The 11,382-nt window shown below is 44.9% G+C and overlaps 1 protein-coding gene across 1 annotated transcript in view; it reads right to left on the bottom strand.

The window, feature by feature from the left end:
* Nucleotides 1–9,297, bottom strand: part of Syap1 (synapse associated protein 1) — a 25,619-nt gene extending 16,322 nt beyond the window's left edge. Inside the window, exons 1-4 of the mRNA XM_004635079.2 lie at nt 9,011–9,297; nt 5,036–5,154; nt 3,364–3,430; nt 397–470 (exon numbers count right to left, since the gene is read on the bottom strand). Coding sequence (XP_004635136.1) covers nt 397–470; nt 3,364–3,430; nt 5,036–5,154; nt 9,011–9,179 — 429 coding nt within the window. The 5' untranslated portion in view covers nt 9,180–9,297. The remainder of the gene's footprint in view (nt 1–396; nt 471–3,363; nt 3,431–5,035; nt 5,155–9,010) is intronic.
* Nucleotides 9,298–11,382: the final 2,085 nt, after the last annotated feature.

Below are 11,382 nucleotides of genomic sequence, written 5' to 3'. Positions count from 1 at the left end.
ATTACAAAAAGAATGTATGTAATGTGGATACTCCTCAGGATGAAGGTAATCATTATGTATTGCAAACATGCACTAATTAAAGTTAAAAGAAAAAGAAAAAAGAGTTCAAGGAAATACTGAAATTAAAATGCTTAGGAGTGTAGCTCAGGACTAGGGCATTGCTTGACATATACAAGGCCCTTGGTTTGACACCCCAGCACTATAAAAAAATCAAACATCAGAAAGTTGGTAAGAAAAATAGCAGAAGTTGATGTGTACATTCCTAACAAGTCCAAATGTTCTTTAAAAAACCCAGCAGAGAAGCATAGAGCTGGCCAGAGGTAAGGTCCTAGTGTCAGAGACAGACACTGGTGACAGGAGCAAGTGGGCCCCACCCAGGGCTCTGCTGGTACTCACAGCTGCTAAGGCCAGGATTTGTTGCTGAATGGTTTCCTCATCGTTACTGTCCACCCAAGGGGGTACGGCTGCTTCTGGAGTGTTCAGTGGGAAAGAAGAAAGGAGAAGAGGCCATTATAATCATTGCACTGCAATCTCTGCTTTTAGAGAATGAGGTTTTACTCCACCTCTAAGGACTGATTTACTGGTGAGTTTCACAGGTGTACCTCTTGCAACCCTATCTAATGACACAGTAGAGAAACTGTACCATAACCAGATGGACAATGGTACTGGCACCAACAAAGGGGAGAAGGGCATTACTAGCCTCCAGATGTGACAGCTTAATGCAGGCGCAACCACCAGACGGCCAAGGTGGCTGGCTGGCCGAGAATGCATACTTTTTTTCTTCTTAATTTCTTTCTTCTTCCAATTTTACATACATATACCTCATAATATGAATAACTGGTTGGAAGACAACACTATGTATTACAACGAATACTGTGAAATCCATATTATGTTAAGTGAAATTCTATCTCCAATTGACAGTGATTTCTAACATGCTGCTGCCACCTCCGCCTCTCTTCTGAGACATGCGCTTCAGTCTTCTAGCAAAAGCTTGAGGCGATGGAACAGAATATCCTATTTTAATGAAAACTTCCAGAATGGGTCTAATTTATTTGTGTCCTGTAATTTTATTTGCTCTCGATATATTTATCACAAGCCAGAGGAAAGAAATTGTAAGCTAGTGTCATATGTCATGACTATAGGACCTCCCCAAACCCTGTCTTTGCTTATAGATCAAGCAAATGTTATTACCATGAATATTAAATAATCACGTTTTCTTTATTTTTAACAGTTGCAAAATAAAAACTATTAATTTGATTTGAAAAAAACTTCTATATCACTTGTAATTTTTTTGTTTTAATTCTAATTTTTACTTTCCTTAAAAATTAAAAATCCTAAAAAATAAATTTAAGGGGCCGGTGAGATAGCTCAGTGCCCTAACGCACCTGCTTAGGCAAGCTTAGGCAGCCGTGATTCAATCCCCGACACCACATGCTGAGCCAGCCCCACCCTCAGGGTGGGCTGAGCTGGCAAAATAAAAGAGAAAAATTTAAAAAAGAATGCATAATCCAACTGTCTCAAGGACATAGCCAACAACATACAAAAGCAATAATTCTATTAAAAAGGGGGATAATCCCAGCACTTGGAAGGCTGAGGTAGGAGGACTGCTTCAGTTTAAGGCCAGCCTGAGCTACCTAGCAAAACTCTGTTTCAAAAAAATGAAAAAGAAAAAAGAAGGTGGTGCGTGTGTGCTGATATACACTTGTGATCCCAGCAATCTGGAAGGCTGAGGCAGGAGGATCACAAGTTTGAGTCTCACCAGGGTAACTTGGGAAGAACCTGTCTCAAAATATAAAATTAAAATAAAAACAAACCACATAAAATAAAATGCTAGAGATGTAGCTCAGTGCAAAAGCCTTGGGTCCAATGCCTAGTACTACAAAAAAAAAAAAAAAAAAAAAAAAAAAAAAAAAGCACATGGCAGGAGAATCCAGGAGTTAGAAGCCAGCCTAGCAACACAGCAGGACAAGAAAATAGAAGAAAAACCAAGTAAGATTAGGAATGAGAGAAGGATCTATAGGAGTGAAGGTAAATGAAAATGACAAAACAGAAGCAACAAACAAGAAGACTGAGGCTGGGGGCCGGGGAGATGGCTCAGTAGGATAAGCGCTTGACTGGCAAATGCAAGGATCTGAGTTCTATCCTCGGTTGCGCCAAAAAAAAAAAAGAAGAGTGAGGCTGGATGTCCTGGCACAGGCCTGTCACCCTACCACTCGGGAGGCTGCAGTGAGAGGACAGCCACCAGTTGGAGGTCAGCCCAGCTACATGGTGGGAGCTAAACACTGGGGACAGCAGGATGTTGCACATGTAGCCTGTGTGCTTGGGGTCCATGTGACAGAGATGACAGCACTGCAGTGCCATGCCAGACAACACAGAGCAGCCCTGGCGGGCTGTCCCACAGCTTCTTGTGCTAAGTTGGGAATCCATCCTGACCTACATGGAGGGGACACGGGTGGCCAGGAATGGGCTCAGTCCCCTCTCTTGGTTCCCCTTACCCATGGCTACTGAGGCCTGGCGAGGCCCGGGTACCAGTGTGGAGAACTCCCTGCCCTCCACTCTTCTGATGCCACTCTCTCAGGGTGACCAGTACACCCCCGCACGGATGCCCTTCAGCTCTGCTCACACACACACACACACACACACACACACACACACACACGGTGAGCCATGGCCCCAAGCCACACCCCGGCCTCCACGGCGCCCCCTTCTGGTGTCTCGATAGCTATGACAGGGCCTGTTGGGCCACTGCGTTTTCCCAGCAATTTTCCCCTCTGGCCTTCCTCATGGGCATGTGGGCAGTGACTTTTTGCTTTTAGCATCCTTTCTTTGTTTTCTGAGATAGGGTCTTGCTCTATCTGTTTAGGCTAACCTTGAACTCTGAGTGAGCCTTCCGCCTCAGCTTCCTGAGTGCTGGGATTCCACCGCACCCAGCTTCATTCCCTTTCTTTAGACCCTGAAAATTTACGGCTTTATCCCTCTTCAGAGACTGCTCAAGTCTCCCCAAGTCTCTGTGCACCAAAAGATGATAGACATCCTGTACACTTTGGGGGCCTTGTGTATGTAGGGCAAGCATCGTTTTACTGAGCTGCACCCCAATCCCATTCACACCTCTGTATTCTCAAGGCCGTTCTGTGCGTCTATGATACAATAGTTTCTTGACAGGATGTGGCAGGTTAGACAGGTGTGGAGGTACATGCCTGTAATCCCAGCACTCGGGAGGCTGAGGCAGGAGAATTACTGCAAATTCGAGGCCAGCTTAAGCTATAAACTCAGTGAGTTCAAAGCCAGCCTGAGCTGCACAGTGAGACCCTGCCTCAAAAGACAAAAAAAAAGCAGGTTAATTAATGCAAACTGGTACCATACCAGACTTCTTTGTGTGTTGTTCCTCAACAAATTTTTTCTGTTCCTTCTGAAAGTCTCCTATAATTGTCTGTTAAAGAAAATACACAAAGACAAATTACTTTGAAATACTACATGAATTATATTCCAGGTTTTAAAAGTCTATTTAAAATACTTTATCCATTCTCTTTCAATAAAAAGACTAAGACCCAATATATATGTCCATTTTCTATTTATTTATATATGTATTTGATATCAGATTCATGATCTTCCTGTCTCAGCTTCCCTAGCACTGGGATTACAGGTGTGTGCTACCATGCCTGGGATTCTGGGGCCAGCATGGCATGTGGTGCTAGGGATCGAGCTTGGGTCCTTGTGCTTGCTAGGCAGGTGCTTAGACTGTGCAGCTATCTCCCCAGCCCTCCATTTTCTAAAAAGGAGGGATCCTTCAAAATTTTTGAATTGTAAGTATACAACTTCTTTAATGGCACATTCTTTCTTCAAATACAAAAATAAAATGGGTAGAAAGTTAAACTGTTATATTAGTCTATTAAAAAAAAGATAGAGGCTAGTTGTGGTGGCGCACATCTGTAATACCCGCACTTGGGAGGCTGAGGCAGGAGTCTGTAATCCCTGCATTTGGGAGGCTGAGGCAGGAGGATCACTGTGAGTTTGAGAACAGCCCGGGCTACAAAATGAGCACAAGGCCAGCCTGAACTATATAGTGAGACCTTGTCTCAAAAAACAAAAACTAAAATAAAATAAAAAATAAAAGACAGGGAGCCAGGGAAATAGCTCAGTAGAATAAGTGCTTGCCTGGCAAGCACAAGAGCCTGAGTTCAATCTCTGGTTCCATAAAAAAAAAAGACAGGTCAAGCTTCATTCCAATAAGACTACACAGAACAAACATATATAAATAATATATTTCAGGTTTATTTAATGATTTCTTTAGCTCAAATAATTACCAACATCAATGAAATTCCCTAGGCCTGCACTTTAGCACTGGAAAAAAAAATAAGCCAGGGATGGTGCTGTACACATGCATTCCTAGCTATTCACAAGGCTGAGGCAGGAAAATCACAAATTTAAGGTCAGCCTGGGCAACTTGGTAAGATCCTGTCTCAAACTAAAAATTTTATATAGGCTAAGGATGTAGCTCAGCAGCACACAGAACACCTTAGGATTTGATCTCCAGGGGCCGGGCATATCGCTCAGTGGCACAGTGACTGTCTGGCAAGCGTGAGGTAGTCAGTTCTATTCCTGGTGTCCCCCTCCCCCCAAAATTTAAAAAATTTAAAAATCAGAATACTATGACATCCTACTTGGGTTTTAAAATGTTCATAGCCCAGAACTGTGGCACATGCCTAAAATCTCAGCATTTGGGAGACTGAGGCAGGGGGGTCCCCAAGATTCTGATGCCAGTCTGTGGTACATAGTGAGTTCAAAGGCCAGTCTAAACTACCCATTGAGACCCAGTCTCTAAACAAACAAACAAATAAAACATTAAAGAGCAAGGATGATTATACTAACTGCTAGTGAATTTCATAAGTTTCTCCTTCCAAAAGATATTAATATTTTACTTTTCTTAGTCCATGTTTTCAGTACATAATGATCACATACATCATGGAGACTTGTTACTTATATACATCACACCTTAATTTGTTCTTTTCCTCCCCCAAAAGATACTTAAATCTACCTTGTCAATGATGTCATCTATTTTTCCTTCTTCTACGGATTTCTTTATCGTCTGAGCTGTTTCAGCAACTGACTCAGTTATCTTTTTGGTGGCAGCACTTGCAAAGTTGAACAGATAGTCTGTGGAGGAGCAAGAGTCCATGTTTTATTCAGGCAGCATGGTACTGCGTCACCCCCTACCCTAGACCTGGGGAATCTCTTGCAGGACCTCTTGGGACCTCAGAGTCTGCAGACTCCAAAGTCCCCGTAAGAAGCAGGTTATGAGCCAGGCGTGGTGGCCCACGTCTGTCTACAGTCCCAGCACTCAGGAGGCTGAGGCAGGAGAAGGGGAGGAGAGGAGGATCACTGCCAGTTCAGATCAGCCTGGGCTACGAAGTGAGCTCAAGGTCAGCTGCTTAGCAAGACCCTGCCTCAAAGAGACAAAACCAAAACCAAACAAGATCAAGAAGTGGGTGGTGAGTACGTCACTGCACGGCCTCCCTCCCCCGCGCCTGTATTTGTGCAGCACTTTCAGTGCCCAATGCCTGGCAGAAGCCGATGTAAGTGGCTGAAACACTACATTGTTTCACAATACAGAGGGCTATTTCTGATTTCTTTTCCCTTGAAGAAGTCCCACAGGAAATCTAAAAGGAGAGATGGGCTCCCTGGGCCAAGGACTTGAGGAGAGGAGAGAAGCAGTGGTGGCGCTCTACCACCTTGCTGGGCCTTGGTGACTGTGCTGCCCAGGTCACCATCTGGCCAAGGCCCAAGCCCTCCCAGCTGTTTCTAAGTCCTCTGCCTCCCCAGTCTCCAGTTCTCTCTTATCTTAGCAGGTAATCTCCCCTCCTACTTTACAAATAAGAACAAGGTGCCTTTATACTTTTCCACCTTTCTACACTCCAGGGAACCCACCTGTATTTTCCTCCTGTAAAAATCACAATGTCCCTCCCTTTCCAGATTGCCCAGCTCCAGACAGATCTGTGGGACTTCTGAATGTTAAAGTCTTGGTAAACCTTCTCAGAAAGAAGGCCTCTGAGCTAATAATGAGCAGATCTGTGGGACAGAATTAAAAATGGAGACCCCACTGGGGATGCAACTCAGTGGCACAGCACCTGCCTCAAAAGTGCGAGGTCATGAGTTCGATTCCCAGTACCAAAATAAATGAAGAAGTAAAAATGGAGATCCCAACCTTCATCTTCATAAACCAACCCACATGCTTAGCTTTTGTTTCAATAAAAAATATTTAAAAATAAAATTTTTAATTTTTTTTGGTGTTAGCTTTTTTAAAAGGCCCTGAGAGATTCCTGTGCCCCAGCTTTACTATCGCACTACTAGAGGCTCAGTGGTAGACAAAGGCCACTTGAAGCCCACACTCACTGCATCCAGGCACCAGCTGGCCTGAAGGCAGGCCTGGAGCTGGCTGCTGGGCTCTCCCTGGCAACACCTGTCCCCTAGGAAACAGCCTCACCTCGGGGAGGTCTGGGGAGATCCAGCGCCTGGGCTGGGTAGTGGAGCTCAGCACACCTGCTACATCCTCATCCTGTGTGTGGCATCACTTTTAGGAATGGGGCAGCCTGCACTAGCATCGGGGTGACCCATTCCCCAACTGCCCACAGCCTTTACCAGCAAACAGCCCAACCCACAGGGGTAGTGATGCACACCTATGATCCTAGCACCCTGAGAAGCTGAGACAGGAGGACTGCAAATTCAAGCCCAGCCTGGGCAACTTAGCTCAAAATAGAAAAAGGCAGGGGGATATAGCTCAATGTGAAAGCCCTGGGTTCAAATCCCAGTTCTGTAAGTCCACTGTTTCCCCCAGGGTCTGAGAGAATATATTTGTCAACCACACCAGCTGGCGATTATGACACCACAGGAGGCTACCTACTTCCACTGCTCCCTTCTCTTCACTTCAAGCCTACAGTGTATGCAGACAGAAATTCCTTTAGTGTCTCCCAGAGTGCTGAAATCACAGGTGTGTGCCACCACGCTTCTCTGTTAGAAGCTTTCCTTCCACTCTTTGTAAAACTGCATTAAACGGTATTTAGAAGAAATTACTTACAAGTCTATCACACTAAGACAGCTCTCATTGGTACTATCATGCCTGGCTTGTGGGTTTAGATAGATATATTTGGTACAGGATCTCACTATGCTGCTCAGACTTGTAGTGATCCTCCTGTTTTTAGCCTCTCCAGTGCTGGGATTACAGGCATGTGCCACCGTGCCGGGTCTTGGTGGCCTGGTCTCAGTGGCTAGCTCAACATGCCTGAGGGCAGGGCTGGCATGGCATGTGATGCCAGGGGATTGAACCCCAGTTCCTGCGCTTGCCTAAGCAGGGCTTAGTCTGCTGAACTATCTTGTTCAGCCCTGTGTTTGTATTATTTGTAGGGTTTTTTTTTGAGACAAGATCTCACCATCTAGGCTGACCTTGAACTTATGGTGATCCCCGAGGTCTGGGATTATGCTAGGTGTGAATCACCACACCTGGCTCAATTCTAAAATTTAGGAAGCCCTTAAGATGTTGGTAATGTCTATTTTCTTTGAAATCAAGTAAACATTCTTAACTTTGTGCCCCATTCGTATTTATTCCAACTAAATGCAGCCTCGAGAACCTAGTTTTATTGTTCTTAGGTAGGATTTGGGAGCTTTGGTCTGAGATAACACACTGTCATGATCTGAGACACTTGTTGTCCTTACCTCTCTACTCAAAGTAAACATTTTGGAAGGGTCTTTCTTAGGGGCCTGGGATATAGCTCAGCAGCACAGGACCTGTCTGGTAAACACAAAGTCCTGAAGCCAGTAGTGGTGGTGCATGCCTGTAATCCCAGCACCCAGGAGGCTGAGGCAGGAGGATCACTGGGAGTATAAGACCACCCTGGGCTACAAAATGAGCTCAATGCCAGCCTGAACTGTGTAGTGAGACCTAGTCTCAAAAAGACAAAAACAAAACAAAAACACAAGGACCTGAGATACATTCCAGTACTAAAAAAAAAGTGCTTTTCCTCTCTACCCCACTTCCCCATATAACAGATCCTTAAAGAAAGCTTGCTACATTTAACATTCAGTTCTGCAGTTCTCTCCCTTTTAATGCCAGTTGGCTTTAGCGCCTACCTCCTCTGGGACTATTTAAGACAGCCCAGGTTTTCTCGGAATCAGAATTACTACAGCATGTTTGCATTTTTCCTGCCTATGGGGCCCACCAGACTGCAAACTCAAAAAGAACTTCAAAATTAAGATAAATCTAGGCTCAAATCCCACTTCTACCACTTACATTTTGGCCCCATAACTCTGGGCTTCTGCCCCTCTTTTTCAGTCCTGGGGCACTCTACCACAGAGCCACACAAACTTGCCAGGCAGCACCCTGCTGCAGCCTCCCTCAGGCCTAGGATTACAGGCGGAGCCACCGTGGCTCTCACTGGGCGTGTTTAACAGAGTTCCTAGAACAAACACTACTTCGACCTGCACAGCAGGCAACCGGTGTTCTTTCCCCACTTTAAGAAGCCCCATTGCACCTAAAAAGACTGACGGTTTACTTCACCTAACACTCCGGAAGGGCGAAAGGGCACTTTTCCCAGCAGCTCGAGTTTATCAAGGATTGCGGGTGAAGGTAAAGGTGAAAACCCGAGGCTGAATCCGATTCCTATCTGACCACGAAGAAGCCGGGTCTCAGTGCGTTACTGTAGCCTTGCTTCCAACGTGTACCAACTTTGCAAAGAGTAGCCCGTCACTCGGGTTTAGTGGTGCGCCCTGTAATCCGAGCATTCGGGAGACTGAAGTATGATCGTTGAGAGCTTGAGGCCAACCTGGGCTGCACTGAGAGACCCTTCCAAACAGTAAAACAGAAAACAAAGTGGCACGCCACCAGGAACTTCAAACGCGCAGGATCTGACTGCTAGGTGACACGCCTTCCTCCCCTGTCCCCCACCCGCGGTAGCCAGCCGGCCGCACCCCAAGCGCGCCGCCCTTGGTCAGCTCCGACCCTGACGCCTGTCACACTCACTGCCGAGGCCTTTGGCCTGGTGGAGGAGCTCCTGGTCCTCGGGACGCTGCTCTTCCGTGGGCTGCGCCGCCGTCTCGGAGCGCTGCTCGGGCGGAGTGTCTTCCGGCCACGTCTCGCCGTCAGTCCCTGGTGACTGCAGGCCAAACCATTTACTTAACTCTCGAAACATCCCGCCCGCGGGGCCGCCGTCGCGGTCCCGCTCCCTGAGAACCCCCCACTCAAGCTGCCCGTAGGACCCTGGACTCGGCGCGCCACCCTGGAAGATAGCCGGAAGAGGAGGTGTTTACCCAGCTGGCGTTGGGTCGCGTATTATGATACCGCCCAGAATTGCGTCACTTCGGGTAAAAGCCCCGCCCCCTGCTCACGTCAACTGGGACCAGCGAGTTGTGAGCAAGAAAAGGGGACAAAGGACTTTCTCCACGTAGCCCCGCCCCACCCCGCCCCTTTCTCCTTTCCCAAGATTTGCAGGTAACAGATCTGGGCATGCGCATGCCAGTTTTGTCACAGCATAGGTACTCTTTTATTTTTAAATTTAAATTTAAATTATTTAAACTTTATTTGTTTGAATATTACAACAGACTTTATCATTCACAAGGCATTGCTATGTTTTTCAAAATATTTCAACATTTTTACAGCAGTTCAGGGGTTGGGTTTTTTATTTTAAAGAGAAAAAACACAAAATTTCAAAACAAAATAATATGAGGGTAACAGTGATTAATACATCACATATTGTTATCTTTAAATTATTTATCCAGAGTACAAGATATTGGCATTTAATTGTCCAAACGATACTAGCACAAACTTTTATTTTCAATGAAGTAAATGAAATTAGTAGTATGACTATATTAACCATCTTTTAAAATTTTAAAGAAAAATTTAAAAAATCTTTTCCTACAGGGACTCGCTACAGTTCAGACTCCTAGTGATCCTTGTGCCGCAGCCTCCCTAGTGCTGTGGGATTACAGGCATGCACCACCACTCCTGGTTCCAGGGCCGCACTGTAGGGTTCTTGCATTTGCCAAGCGGATAGTTTAGACCGCTGAGTTATCTCTCCAGCCCTTAAAAAAGTTTTATTTTAAAGAAAAAAACCCGGGGCCAGGGAGATGGCTCAGAAGAATAAGCTCTTGCCTGGCAAGCTCAAGGACCTGAGTTCAATCCCCGGTTCCGCCAAAACAAAAACAAACAGAAAATCCCCAAAAGTGCCAGAAAATAAATTTCCAGAATAAGATAACAGAAGGGTTAATACATTGCATATTGTTATCTTTAGTTACTCAGAATACAAGATATCAGCATTTAATTGCCCAAAACATATTAACGCAAACCTATGTAGTTACATATATAAATTTTTTTTTGCTTTGCCCTTCCTTCTTTTCTCCATTCCCTTATCCCAGTTTCTCTTTCCTTTTGACGTTCTGAAGGTATTTTTAAAATGTAATTCTAAGTACATGTTTGTAGTATGTAATGATTACATTCCTTGTGGAGAGAGCCATGTGGTATTTAAGCTTGTGTGTCTGCTTAATTTCCCTTAAAGTGATAGTCATTCTGTGATTGCCACTTAGCAGCTTGGCTGGTGATTTAGCCTTTTCAGGTCCAGTGGCACCCAGCTGAGGGAAGATGAGGCAGGACGATTGCCATGAGTTTGAGGCCAGTCTGGGCTATATAGTGAGTTCAAGGGCAATCTAAAGACATAGTAAAGCCTTGTCTCAAAGAATTTTTTTCTGCTGGATTTGGTAGTGCTCACCTGCAATCCCAAAATTCAGGAGACTGAGGCAGGAGAATCATTTTGAGTCCAAAACCAGTCTGGGCTACAAAATGAGCTCAAGGCCAGCCTGAACTGCACAGCAAGACCGTGTCTCAAAATGACCCCCCCCAAAAAAAATCTTATGTGAACTACAACAAAAATAACAATAAAACTACCACAGAAATAGTATTTGGTTCGATAATCACATCTAAAGCAACCTTCACACATGACAAAGCATGTTCAATACACAAGTCTTGCTTGCACTGACAGTATGTGTGTTTAGCTTTCCTTTCCTGTTTGGCAGGTCATAGTGTGTGTGTGTGTGTGTGTGTGTGTGTGTGTGTGTGACAGAGAAAGAGAGAGAGACAGATAGATCAAGACAAGGTTAATTAAGGTTGAACTTGAACTCCCTAAGTGGTTTATGCTGGCCTCAAATTCATGGCAGCCCCAGTTCTGCAGCTCTTACTTTCCACCTCTCTTGTCTTCCACTTTTTTTTTTGGTTTTGCTACTTGAGCTTTATTTAGTTGAGATCTCAATAAATGAATAAGTAAATCAATATACTATCAGATTAAAACCCTATTTAACATTTATCTTATGTTATTAACTTTTTTTATTAATTTTATTGAGAAA

Source organism: Octodon degus, unplaced genomic scaffold (assembly GCF_000260255.1).
Source record: "Octodon degus isolate 3935 unplaced genomic scaffold, OctDeg1.0 scaffold00069, whole genome shotgun sequence".
NCBI lineage: Eukaryota > Metazoa > Chordata > Mammalia > Rodentia > Octodontidae > Octodon > Octodon degus.
This window is presented reverse-complemented; position numbering and strand designations above follow the sequence as displayed.